General features: G+C 51.5%; 3 protein-coding genes across 4 annotated transcripts; 1 reads left to right on the forward strand and 2 right to left on the reverse strand.

Moving 5' to 3' along the window:
• The first annotated feature begins 76 nt into the window (after positions 1-76).
• On the forward strand, positions 77-2995 carry LOC100829214 (pollen receptor-like kinase 4). Its single transcript, XM_003574726.4, has one exon. The coding sequence runs from the start codon at positions 471-473 to the stop codon at positions 2700-2702; it is 2232 nt and encodes a 743-aa protein (XP_003574774.1). The 5' UTR covers positions 77-470; the 3' UTR covers positions 2703-2995.
• Positions 2996-5317: 2322 nt separating this feature from the next.
• LOC100843676 (L10-interacting MYB domain-containing protein) lies at positions 5318-7154 on the reverse strand. 2 transcript variants are annotated; one of them, XM_014901758.2, is made up of 3 exons: positions 6699-7154; positions 6142-6442; positions 5318-6058 (listed from the first exon to the last, which is right to left on the reverse strand). In XM_014901758.2, exons 2-3 carry the CDS (start codon positions 6439-6441, stop codon positions 5507-5509), a joined length of 852 nt encoding a protein of 283 aa, XP_014757244.1. In that variant the 5' UTR covers position 6442; positions 6699-7154; the 3' UTR covers positions 5318-5506. The 2 variants fall into 2 exon arrangements, with proteins under 2 accessions (XP_014757244.1, XP_014757243.1); XM_014901757.2 differs by having other exon boundaries at positions 6142-6454; positions 6699-7153.
• Positions 7155-8992: 1838 nt separating this feature from the next.
• On the reverse strand, positions 8993-10254 carry LOC100829514. The gene has a single exon (XM_003574727.4). It carries the CDS (start codon positions 10115-10117, stop codon positions 9323-9325), a length of 795 nt encoding a protein of 264 aa, XP_003574775.1. The 5' UTR covers positions 10118-10254; the 3' UTR covers positions 8993-9322.
• Positions 10255-13898: the final 3644 nt, after the last annotated feature.

Below are 13898 nucleotides of genomic sequence, written 5' to 3' on the forward strand. Positions count from 1 at the left end.
GATTGACTTGGCGGCCATGGCAGGAACCATCCAAGGCCATCCATTTTCGAATGCGGCATTGACTGCTGACAGCTTAATTTGACACCGAGACGACGGACCAACACGACAAGCTCGCCGGCGCATGCGGGGAGCTAGGGGCCTTCTATTCTTAGCCAGGAAGCGAGAGCCCGCCATTTCTCTGCTTCTCTCTCGCCCTCACCCACGCGCGCGCGCGGTCCTCAATCCTCTCTCCCTCGATCTCTGCCGGCCGCGCGCGCGCGCACGCTCCTCCTCCTCCTCTCTTTCCCGCGTCCCCCCTTCCTTCCCCTCTCGAGAAAACCGCGCGGTAACCAGCCAACCAGGCGCCGACCCCGTCGCGCGCGCGCCCAAGAGAACCAACCGAGGCTTCGTGGCCGCGGAGACATCCGCCCGCCGTCGTCAAGCGCTGGCGCCGGCGGGCCGGCTCCCGCCACCACCGCGCCCTGGAGGACATGGCCGGAGCGCCGCCCCCCCTCCTCCTGCTGACGACCTCCTGCGTCCTCCTCGCGCTCCTCCACGCCGCCGGCGCCGCTCGCCTGCTGCTGGCCGCGCCGGGCGACGCGGACGCGCTCCTCAAGCTCAAGGCCGGCATCGACGACGGCGGCAGCGGCGTGCTGCAGAGCTGGGCCGCCGGGACCAGCCCCTGCGATGGCGACGCGTCCAACTGGGCCGGCGTCATGTGCCACAAGGGCGACGTCATGGGCCTGCAGCTCGAGAACATGGGTCTCTCCGGCAAGCTGGACCTCGGCACGCTCGCCACGCTCCGCGGCCTCCGCACGCTGAGCTTCATGGACAACCATTTCGCGGGGCCCATGCCTGACATCAGGGACCTCGACGGCCTCCGCGCCGTCTTCTTCTCCGGGAACGGCTTCTCCGGCCAGATCCCCGCCGACGCGTTTGACGGGATGGGCTCGCTCAAGAAGGTGTACCTTGGCAATAACAGCTTCTTCGGCCCCATCCCGGCCTCGCTCGCCGGCATGCCCAGGCTCCTCGAGCTGCGGCTCAACGATAATGGCTTCCAGGGGAAAATCCCTGACCTCCCACAAAAGGAACTCAAGGTCGTCGATGTCGCGAATAACGACCTGGAGGGGGAGATTCCCCCCAGCCTCAAATCCATGAACCCCGCCATGTTCGCCGGGAACAAGAAGCTCTGCGGCGGATCGCTTGGCACGAAATGCTCTGCCCCGCCGACGTCTCCGTCGCCACCGGCGCCCGAGAAAGCCGGCACGCCTTCGACGCCCGCGACGCCAGCAACACCAACCCCGGCCGTGCCCCAACCCGACGAGAAGCCCACGCAAAACGACGCCGAGAAGCCCACCGAGAGGTCGTTGTCGGCGGGCGTCTTGGTGGCGTTGGTCGGCGTGCTGGCCATCGTGGGCTTCGCGCTCCTGGCGCTGCAGCGGCGGCGAGAGTACAACACGGAGAACTTCGGCCCGGCCATGTCGAAGAAGCCGTCCATGAGGAAGATCAACGCGGAGCCCGCCAAGCTGGACACCGCCTCCGCGCACGCCGACGCGCCTTCTCCAGAAACCGCCGCGGCCGCCGCAGCCGCAGGCGGGAGCAGCCGCGCGGGCGGGGCGGCGCGGAAGGCTGGGGCAGAGCAAGGGCGGCTGACATTCGTGCGCGAGGACAGGGGCAGGTTCTTCGAGCTCCAAGACCTCCTGAAGGCGACAGCAGAGATCCTGGGCGGCAGCGGCAACCTGGGCGTGTGCTACCGGGCGACGCTCTCCGGCGGGGAAGTCTCGATCGTGGTAAAACGGTTCAAGGAGATGAACCGCGTGGGGCGGGAGGACTTCGAGGAGCACATGCGGCGGCTGGGCCGGCTCTCGCACCGGAACCTCCTCCCCTTAGTGGCCTACTACTACCGCAAAGAAGAGAAGCTCCTGATGCACGACTACGTGCCCAAGAGGAGCCTGGCGCACCTCCTCCACGGCGAAGGCCGGGGCGTGAAGAAGGCCGTGGTGCACTGGAATGCCCGGCTCAAGATCGTCAAGGGCGTGGCCAGGGCGCTGGGTTACATGTACGACGAGCTGCCGATGCTGACGGTTCCCCATGGACACCTCAAGTCGTCAAACATTCTCCTCAACGAGGAGTTCGAGCCGCTGCTGACGGACTACGCGCTGGTGCCCGTGATGAACCAGTCCCACGCCGCGCAGCTCATGGTGGCCTTCAAGTCCCCCGAGAGGAAGCAGTTCGGGAAGTCGTCCAAGAAGAGCGACGTCTGGTGCCTCGGCTTGCTCATCCTCGAGGTCGTCACCGGGAAGCCGCCGTCGTACGACACGAAGCCGGCAGCCACAACGGGGGACTCCTCTGGCGCTGACCAGCAGCCTCCGCAGAAGCAGAAGTCGTCGGCGGGGAGTAGTGCCAATGCTGTTGATTTGGCTGGGCTTGTGGCGTCGACGGCGGAGGAGGAGTGGCTGAGGACGGTGGTGGACGGGGACATGAAGTATGATGAGGAGGAAGAAGGGGAGGAAGTGGTGAAGCTGATCAGGATCGGCATGGCGTGCTGCGAGGGGAATGTGGAGAGCAGGTGGGAGCTCAAGAACGCCGTGGAGAGGATCGAGGAGCTCAAGGGGAAAGACCGCCGAGGGCCTGGCAACGAGGACAACTCCTTCTATTCCTCCGTCAGCGGCGATGGCGTCGCTGACCGCGACGAGGACTTCGGCAATGTCGGCATCCACTGATCGATCCGTCAATCCATCCATGCATGCATCAACCGTTCATCCATCATGCTCTTTTGCATGCGCGCACGTTTGGATCGGATCGACTTCGAGATTGTTGGGATCGACTTGTTGTCTCATGCGTGTTGACGAGATCGAAACGAATTCATGTAACATGTGTGTATGCATGTCGGGAACGAACCTAAACATGCTTGGAACTAGTACTCGATCGATCATCTGTACACTCTACCTTTGATTTGATGTTCAGTGGTAGCACTAACTTTTTTTGGTTAAATTAATCTTCTTAATTTCAGTTCTCCAGCAGCCTTATTAACCTATAATTAACTTTTCTGGACAACAAAATGAGGGATCCTAAAATCAAGTCGTCCAAATATTAGTGATCATGTTTGGTTAATCATTGTTTTTACTTATGTTCCTATTTTTAATAGCGAGATATATTAAATAACAAATAAGTTGGACATAACTCAGTTCAGAAATTGTAAATTGGGCACTGTGACTGTGAGTTGAGAATAAAAACTGGTACTAAGGGCGTGTTCTGAAGTCTCCCGCTCCAGTAAAACTTCTCAGATCCGGCTTCCGATCGATGCTCCAGCGCCTGGGGTGGAGCAGAGAACGTTCGGCTGGCTCCTCGATTCCTACCGGGTTGGAAGCCCATACTGGGCTGGCTCGCTCCTCAATTCCTACTGGGCTGGCTCCTCAATTCCTGCTGGCTGCACTGAGCGCTCGATCCGGCGAGGTGCTGCTGCCCCCGGACGAGGAGATAACTGGCGAGGTGCAGCTCGCTGGAAGGATCATAACCAGGTTCCAGTTCACTGAAGGCAGAATCATCACATCGTGCTATATAATTGAACGCAGATTTAATTCACGGCAACGAACAGCACAGTTCAGGCAACAGGTTCAGATATACAGGTTCAGGCAACAGTTTCAGATACACAGTTCAGGCAACGAACAGTGCTTTGGTGCTGTTTTCAGAAAGTGAAACAGGTTCAGATACACAGGTGTTTCTCAGTGGAATTGAAAGAAAATAATTCTGTAGGTGCATATAGAAGGTATTTACCAGAATTTAAAGATATATATAGAAATCAACATATATTATGACAACTCAAATGTTCCAAACGACAAAAGCATCACAATCACAGTCACGGACAAGTTCGAAATGACAAACACACACACACATATAGCATGCCCGAAGCATCACCAACCTACAGCAATGGCACTAGCAAGTTGATCCCTAATCGCATCCATGTTATCACCGTTTGCCTCCGGAGTTGATGAATCGGAAGCACCTGGAGGAACAGCATACCTCTCATATCGTTCTGGAATTTCTGGCATATAATCTGGATCCCTATCGCAGCGCTCAAAATGGATATCTTCTCTGTCATGGGCACGAACATAATTGTGCAATGTCATAGTCACAGCAACAATCATCTTTTGGGTATCAACGGAGTACTTCGGCATCTTGAGAAGAATCTGCCATTTGTTCTTCAATACTCCAAAGGCTCTCTCAATGCAATTGCGCTTGGACGAGTGGATCCTATTGAACTTCTCCTTAGGAGTATTCGGCGCTGCACCTCTATGGAAGTCAGGAACATGGTACCTTTCTCCTTTGTATGGTGCAAGATAGCCCAATCTGTTTGGATAGCCAGCATCCACAAGGTAGTACTTGCTTAAAAAAACCCAAAAAGAATATTTCATTTTAGCTAGAAGATAAAATTACATTGTATTAACAACAAGTAGAAATGCTAACCCTTTGGAGGATGGGGAAATGTGGCCCTGTCCTTGTCGATTGCATGATATAGCACACTTGTGTCGTGCATAGCACCGGGTTGTCCAATTGAAGCACAAGTGAAATGCATATCGAAATCACATATTGCCATCACATTCTGAGTAACTGCTCCTGTTCTTCCTATGTACCTCACTTGCTGGTCCACTGGAATCACTGCCCTAATATGAGTCCCATCTATTGCACCAATGCAATTTTTAAGATGTGGGTAAAGCCCTTCTGTCATTTCTAATCCTAGGATGCACATTGCGAAAATTTGGATCGTTTGGCTTTATGTAATGCGCTGACATGTTGACCACACAGTGTAATACCTCATGAAATTTGCGGTGGATAGTATCTGGTGAATGTTTGAAACGGTTTTGTGTCCTCCTATTTGATTCACATCCACCCAAGGTCCACAAAAACATAGCAAGAGACTCATAGCTGGTAATAAAGGAGGAATGTGTGAGGCCATACCGTTCAACCAACAAGTCATGAAGATCAAAGAATACCCTTGCACTCATTCTCAGCATTGTATAGGTCTCTCCTGGTGTGTCAATAGTCTCTTGCAGCCATCCAAACCCACTCAAAATAGATGTCCTAGGTTTAGCCTTCAGCAACCAGCTTGCACAATATTTCCCAGCTATGCTTGCTGCATTAGATGACATGATAGACATTTGCCTTGCATGATGAAAAACAACATGTTTCTTCATTTCATAAGCATTAGCAGCTTCATTGTCACTGTCAGATGATATCTGCACATACAATCTGGTTATAGTTGGCATCATAGAAAAGTGCACAAATAGTTAGCAACCAGATAGAGATAAATATAATTATAAATAGTTGACATCATAGATAAACCAAATAGTTAGCATCATCAGCTGTGAACAATCTTCAAGTAGACATTACAATCCATAGATAGAGATAAATATTATCCAAGTAGCCGTTACAAGCTAGATTCCAAACAATGGTTCAACAAAGTGCACAAATAGTCTCGATAGCATGCTACATAAGCAACCATTACACATAAATAAAATTGAACCATCTACTTCGGATACTTGTGGTCATACTTCGTGCGGAGCCAAGCCAAACGAGACCCAACACTCATGTGCATAAAAATCTCCCTTTGGTCTCTTTTGGCGAACAACTCGGTGGCAATGTAGTGCTCATCACTACCTTCATTAGCGCCACATTCTATGACTGCATCCATGACAGTCTTCACAGAGCTAGCGCCATCAGCTCGTATGAAAGACTCAAAAGAGGATTGGGATTGCACAGCAACGTCACCGATCCTTGTAATCTGCTCCTGCATCACCATTGCAGTCTTGGGTTTCTTACTTCCTTCATGAACAAACTTTCCAAGCCTCTTGACTGAGTTACTAGATGGATTTGGTTGCATTTCGGTATCTTCATTATCAAGATCTTGGATGTCATCAATATTCATAGCATGTGCTAATGCTTCGCTGGAAGGCAGTGGTACGCCCGAAGTAGGATTCCAATGGTCTGTACCATCACTAGTGATGTCTTCAAACATGATCTTGAGGTTCTCTTCATTGCGAAGCCCCTGCTTCTTGAACTTGCCGCAACCAGGATTGTCCTGGTGTACATTAGAAATAACACCCGTCAATAATCAGCCCGTATATTAATTATAATTTGCAAAACAAATGCATATTCTCTCACCTTTTTGGCCTTCTTCCACCACTCAGCATCTTGTGTCACAGTGTTTTTCTCTAAGTTCCATCCCCCTCCAGTCTGTATTTTCAGTCTCTTGAATATGCCATACTCACCTTTCAGTTTGTCCCATTTGTTTTTCAGTTGAGACTGCTTGTACTCCTTACCGGTCAGCATTTTGAATTTACGAGCAACCTCCTCATATGCAGCGGGGGTCAAGTGAGTGTTTGGCCTATTTCCCAACCGCACTTGTTCGACAAACAACTCGGTGATAATCCTAGTGTTATCATCAGTCCATTCGGCGGCCATTCTGAACAGAACTCTACAAAATCGGTGTCACTTTTATCTACCATATTTTCAACCAAAATTTCTCCCCATCTCACACCAAAATTAAAATGCATATTTGACAAAGCAATTGTAGGACTGTTCTAAGCAAATACACACTGCAATTTCAGGTTACCAAATACACACAACAATTTTGAGATAGCCACACACAACAGCAACTAGACACTGCAAATAGGGTTCACAGATAGCAAATACACAGAGCAAAATCGGTTTTTCCAGACCTCGCCTTGAGTTGCTACTGAAGCAAGACGACGTGCAGGGGCGGACGAGGGGCGAGCTGCTACTGCAGCTTGCGGCGGAGCTTGTGGCGGAATGGTTCACGGAGGACTGGAGAGGGCCGGGTCGACGCAGCTTGCAACGGAGCGGCTCCGGTCGTTGTCGGGGAGGGTTGAGGCAGGGGCGGAGGAGAACGGGGATGAGCAGGAGGTCGCCGCCGGACCGCCGGCTCGCCAGGAACTGGATTTGGCCTCCTTGGTGTGGGGGTTCTCGTGCGGAGGAGAACGGGGAGGGGGAGGAAGAGGAGGAGGAGGAGGAGGGACGGTGGCAGGGAGGCTACCGGAGGCGGGGGCGGAGGCGGCCCATCCGGCGGCTAGGGCTCCCGCACTCCAGCATCGGTGACGAGTTGGGGAGGTTGGGGCTTGGGCGCTGGGAATAGAAAGGTATCGGGAAAGAGGAGGACGGGGAGAGAAATAAAAGCACGCGAAGCGTTTTTGACTTTGGCGGTGGCATATCATCCGTAATTTCGGACTGCTCCGCGTTTTTCAGTTTCGGGAATCTCCAGAAGAGGTGCTCCGCGTTTTGTGAAGAGAATTGGGCTAACTTCCTGGATCTAGTTTCTTGGATTTTTTGTGTTCGGTGCCGCTCCGGGGTGAATTTACGAGAAGAAGGAAGCCGGAGGGTTACCGAACACGTCCTAACTCTGTTTTGATACTCCCCACATGGACAAGGGGAAACAAGATTGTGAATATTATTCGACCGGAAAAAAAACACGCGCGCTAATATTGTGCAATTTAAATTCTTCTGTAGCACTAAAATTCATGCGTTCGTGTCATTCAAAAAAATGTGGACTTGATCTTTAGGATCCGCTGATTTTGTTCACCAAAAAAGACGGTCACACAAGCCCAAACTAAAACAAATCAAATCAACTTCCTTTCCCTGCCTTTTCTTCCCCCAGGGGTCCTTTTGAGTCGTGCCTTGTGAATCATGGGGACGCGGATGACTCCCCTGTCTCCCAAACGACACGCATGCCAAAACCAATCGACGACGAAATACCTACCACATCCACCATATAAACCCAGCAATTGACTACGCAGCGTATGCACCCACACGCCGCTCCCTTCGCCTACTGAATTACTGATCGTGACAAGATCAGCACCCAGCGGCACGATCCCGGCCGCGACGCATGCATGCGCGCATTACCGTAAATTTTGACAATTTCCTCATGCACATGCATTTTTTCTGGTGTGCGGTATGTAATCGCGCTTTGGCTACCTCCCCTGCCTGGCGGCCTGACATTTAAAATGTTTCCCTGAATCCCTTTCACTCTAAAAAAGAGTATTGTTTCTCGCTTTCTCTTTCAAAAAAGTTGTATAACACGTAGGAGTTGCACGTTCCGATGAAAAATAATATTCCTTCCGTCTAACGAAGGATGTCTTAACTTTGACCAAATTTAAATGCATCTATACACTAAGTCATGTCTAGATACATCCAAATTTTGAAAAAACTTAGGACATCTTTTGTTGGACGGAGGGAGTAATAACATCCTTTGCAATGTTTGACCCCACGTCAGGAGCAAAATCTTGATCTTTATGGCTTTATTCCAAGGCGCGTCCATGTACTCTACGTCTACTTACAGCCCTCTTGCATGTTTTTTGAAAAAAGATGGATGCAGCTTGAATACATCATGTCGGTATGTACTAAGCCACCGATCATGTCTATATATATAATCAAGAGTAAATTTCACAAAACCACATTTCTTGGGCACTAAGCCACCTATCATGTCTATATATATAATCAGGAGTAAATTTCACAAAACCACATTTCTTGGGCACTAAGCCACCGAATATGTCTATATATATAATCAGGAGTAAATTTCACAAAACCACATTTCTTGGGGTTAGAGTTTCATCGGGGCACAATTATCACTAATAGTTTCACAGATTCACAGTTTTTGAGACAAACTGTCTCACAATACCCAAATCGGGTAGATTAGCCGTGTTTTGACAGGTGAGATCCACTTGTCATATGTCAAGTCAGACCCGTTTCGTTGCCACGTCAGCTTTCGGACCCGTCCTGACCCGTTAATGGTCATTTGTCTACCCGTATCGCCATCTCGGGTCGGGTCCGGGAGCTGACGTGGCAACGAAACGGGTCGTCCCACCTGTCAGAAAATTCATTAAACGACCTAATCTACATGATTTGGGTTCTATGAGACAGTCTGCCCCAAAAACTGTGGTTCTTTGAGACTATCGGTGATAACGGTGGTCCGATAAAACCCTAGCCTCAAGAACCGTGGTTTTGTGAAATTTACTCATATATCAGTATGTAACTATATAAATACATCATGTCGTTGTGCACTAAGCTACCGACGACATGCATGCATTAGGCATTAGCCAATGTGCAGACCGGCCGGACTAAATGATCAAGCCGTCAAGATATGCCATTATCCAACCACGAAGAAAACACCACCAGGCCGGAGTCGCAATCAGTTGTCCTTGCAAATTAAATCAACGAACGCCTTACATGCACGCACCGATCTCTCTTGCAACCTTGCTCCTCCGTGCTGTCTCTCCATGTCACCAAACCAACCAATATATTCGATAGAACCGAAGAGACGATCGATCGATCAGACTTGTTGTGGCATCATATTGTCGTCGTTGTCGTCGCTGTCTTCGTCGTCGGCATCAGTCGTCGCCATCTCCGCCACTTCCCCGCTTCCTTTCCTCTTCTCTACATACACGATGTCGATGTTATAGAGCACAGGGATCATGAGCATGGACGCCAGGCACGCCAACACGGGCCCAAAGATCCAGAGCAGCAGCGGCACCCCACCAAAGAAGAGCCTGTTCCCAACCAAACTAAGCACGAAACCCCTCTCCAACACTTCCACCACGTACTCCTTATCCACCACGGACAATCCTCCAGCTCCTCCGCCGGCGCCGGAGACGAAGAACTGTGACGAGAGGGCGTTGACGAGGAAAGCGGCCTGGTTGAGGCTGCAGATGGCGAGCGAGTGGCATAGGAAAGAGAGCAAGAACGCCAGGAGCAGCGTGGCATACTTGAGCGCCACCATGTACTCCCCGTGGGCGCCGAAGACGGCGTCGCTGAGCGGCTTCTTGACGGCGTAGGTGCTGCTGAGCACGGCGGCCACGCCCGTGCAGAAGAGCACCGACGTCGTGGCCACCAGCGTGGAGCCCATAATGACGTTGCGGAGGGACTGGACGACCAGGACCGCCTTCTTCTCGTTGTCCCGCATCATGCCCAGCACCCACAGCCGGCGCGCCGCCGCGCCGATCCCCGCCGTCGAGCGGAGCGGGCAGCGGCGCACGGCGCGGTAGAGCCACACGTGGTAGAGGATCGGGAAGAGGAGGCCGACCGGGATCAGCACCAGGTCCAGGTAGCTGTCCCTCCAAGCCACCATGGTAGTCCCAATGCCAATCTCTCTCTGTTTCTCTGTCTCTGTCTGCACTGTACTCTCTGAACTGAACCTGCCTGTTGTTCTTATTTGTGTGAGTTGTGGACTCGTAGTCGATTTGCTGTGTGTTCCTTTGGTGGGGATCGTGCTGCATGTTTACTTGTGTATATATAGGGAGACCGCCCGGAGACGACGACGACCAAACCAAATTAAAAGCATAGGTGTGAAGCACATTAGCTTCCAACTTTGTGAGTGTGGATGGTGCATGATATATGGGTGGAAACTCTATTCGAAGGCCACAATGTAGGTAATATAGCAAGCAAGCAGTGACCTAAAAAGTGGTCGGGAAAACCGGACATGACCAACCCTCACCCGAGCAGCATGACGACAAAGCAGATTGCTAATTGCTCTTCGTATCTTTTTCTCTGTTTTTTCTCTCTATAAACAAAGAAACACTACTGGCTATTTTTTTTATCTTGCCTTTTTTTGGGTGGGAAATGTGAAAAGCAGGTCTGGACTGAGTAGGTAGTATATTCGCCGGGATGTTCGGTAGTGCTATCTTGTGCTCGTACTGATTAAAAACGAATTAGCTCTGCTAACTAATGGTATCCAGCACAACTGTAAAACAGAAAGAACAAGGAAAAAACAGGCCCCGCGTTGCTCGGGTCGGGTGACTCGGGAGGCGACCCCGTTGCACCAACTCTTGGCCGCCACCTCCCATCTCCACCCCCTCGCCGCCGGGCAAAGCCCGCGCGGGGACGGCGGCGGCGGGGCCTCGTTCGAGGCGTCCTCGTCTCCTCTGTGTCCTCCTTCACAGCCCGGCCCCTCCGAGCTCGGGGGTGACCGGCGGCGCCGGATCCATGGAGGGGGAGGCCGGATCCGGTGCGAGTCCTCTCCTGCGGCGGCGCGGCAGGGCGTCGGGCTGACAGTGCCCGATTTGTGCGCTTCGGCGGTGTCTGCGCCGGATCTTTGGCCGGAGCAGCTTGCTCCGTCGGTGGTGGTGCCGGATCCGTGGTTGCTGATGCTGGATCCGGCATGGCGCGGCTTCCTGTGGAGTTTCCCGGCGGTGGTGGCCGTCACGACTCCGTGGGGTGGCGCGTGAAGGCCGCCGGTGCAGGACGGTGCGCTGCGGCGTGGGGGCGCAAATCTGTTGGCGTGGTGGCGGCGCGCGTGGTGCGATGCTGCGTCGTGGCGGCGGCGGGGGGGGGGGGGGGGCGTGGGGACACTCGGCCGCTGTAGGTGGCGTTGTGGGCCAAATCCGGTGCATGGGACGGTTGCGGCGCCCTTGCTGGTGCCCGTTTGGTGGTTTGGCGCATGGCGTTCGGCGGGCTTCGCCAGCGCTCGTTGTGGTGTGGTGGCCTCTGGCCAGGTCCTTGGCCGTCGGGCTTGCTGCGGAGCTGTCCGCTCCTGTCCATGATGGGTGCGGCGGCTGCGGGTGAAAACTCTGCATCGACGTTGTCGGTGCCGGCGACGGCGGTGTTCTTGGACGTCGTTTCCTTCCTGAAGGCGTCGTTGTGCAGCTCCACCACATCCCCCCCCTTCGCAAACGAGGTGCCTCCGAGCGAAAGCTCTAATTCGGTGTCCAGGTCGGGTAACGGCGGCGTCCTCGGACGTCGTATCCTCCTTGGAGGAGTTGCCTTCGGAGCACTCGTTTGGCGGCGGAGCATGTTTCGCTAGGGGGACTGGCTGGGATCCTGGCCAGGGAGGACCTTGTGCTGCGCGGGCTTGCCGTTGTGCGAGTCGTTCTCGTCGGGGCAACCTCTTCTTGCTCCGGTCGTCGAAGAAGTCCAGTTCTGCCTACCTTATTCTGGCGCAAGGAACTGCTTCCTGTTCGGTGTCGTTGGAGCGGAAGAGGTCTCGTCTTTGCGTTAGCGGCTTGCTCTTTCGGTTTCGTCTTGTGTATGCTCTTTGTCAGGGTTTTTCGCACGGCTTTTCTGCAATAAGCCGTGCATTGTATCGGTTTTCAGGCCCGGTTTTACTTATAAACGGGGCCAACTCTCTCTTCTAATCGAATCGCGGGGATCGACCGTTTGCGTCCTAAAAAAAATGGTGTCCAGTACTCCTTTTGTTTCTTTCTGAGTTTCTTCCTTTGGAGAAGGGCTACACAGTGTGGCAAAAGCAAAACTGATGTGATTACAAAATCTACTTTGTTTCGTTTCTTCCACACGGCACGTTTAGTTAGTTTATACCGAAGCAGACAATCGAGTGGCTTTCGAGAGCATATGTGTTCTCTTTATTTTTTAAAAATATATCAAAAGATGGGCTTAAGAAGCTCAAAAAAAATCCAAATAATATTTCACATGTGGTTATTAGAATGATCTGCGCATCTGCAATTCGAGAGAAAATAATTTTATTTATAATCTGCATAAAAATAACAAGAGTGATGAGCTAAAAAAAGCATCTTGAGTTGAAATTTCTATGACTTTATTTCACCGCACAGCTGGCAAAGATGTGAAGTTAGTTTTGCACCAAACTTAATTAGAACGTGCACATAATAGTATAATACCCAGCCAATTAGCATCAGTTGATTGGCATGCATGTGAGACTTTTTCTAAATATTCTGGCCGTGCGCGCGGAACCATTTTTTTTCATGAAGGGCATGTGTTATATGTATAAGCTAGCACAAACTAATACTCCTATATACACCCCTCTAATTAACATATTACATTTATAGAATGTACCGTGCACCTATATATTACTCCACATTGCTATTTTATTATGAGCTTGGTCAGCCCAAAATGTCCATATACATTTATAGAATGTACCGTATATATAAGTCATCTTTTTGCTACTAATTAAAAAATAGATAAATCCAACCTTGTTGATTATTATAGGCGCCGATGGTCAGTCTAGTAGACGACCATTTGCTGACCCGAGGGCGCAAGTGCTCAGGAAAGGCAAAAAGATAGATAAGCTATTCTCGGCTAGTGTACAAAGTGCCATCAGCACGATGCAATATCCTCCTAAAGAATGAATGTATGTGATGGTTGCTCGCACATAAATGTCAGGTCTGTACCCCGCTAATTTGGCCATGTGACACTGAGGCGGTACAACTCGTTGTGTTGGTAACAGATGTAAGCCTTCGTCGTCTTCGATTACAGCATATATATATGCAGCTCAACTAGTGCTCATTTTTTTTTTTGAGAATTAACTAGTGCTCATTTAGAAAGTGAAAGTTTCGCAGAGAATTGGAGGATGTAGTTGAAGACCGGCCCAGAAAAAAAGCCCAGGGGCCGGCAGGCCAGACCCGAGGTGTGCCAGGCCCGATAGAAAGTTAATCAGCTCGGCTTGTTCCCTGGGCTTCAATGTCAGCCCACCGGGGCACTACGAGTAGTCGACAACTCACACAATTCAGAGAGTAGTGCAGACAGAGAAACAGAGAGATTTGGCATCGCGACCATGGTGTGTTGGAGGGACAGCTACCTGGACCTGGTCCTGATCCATACACCCCAGTAAGTCCCACACTTGATCCTTCTACCGGCTTAATACGTGGGAAGGGCAAAAACTACTTAAACAAGACGTGCTTTAACGAGCACGACTAAAATCTCTGATCACAAGCTATTTTGGTGCATTGCCATCGACCAGGATTAGACGCGCGTGCAGCGAAGCGCTTTTGCCCATCTGGTACAATAATGATAGGGCCTCGTGAATAGGGTCACCGTCGCACGTTCGCCACAGCCACAAGCACCTGGCTGACCGGCCACACAACCACTAGGCCGAAAAGGCTAAACCTTACTTGATACATCTATATTGGACATTGTTGATAACCCTAGCCTAAAGCTGAGTT

Source organism: Brachypodium distachyon, chromosome 3 (assembly GCF_000005505.3).
Source record: "Brachypodium distachyon strain Bd21 chromosome 3, Brachypodium_distachyon_v3.0, whole genome shotgun sequence".
Classification (NCBI taxonomy): domain Eukaryota; kingdom Viridiplantae; phylum Streptophyta; class Magnoliopsida; order Poales; family Poaceae; genus Brachypodium; species Brachypodium distachyon.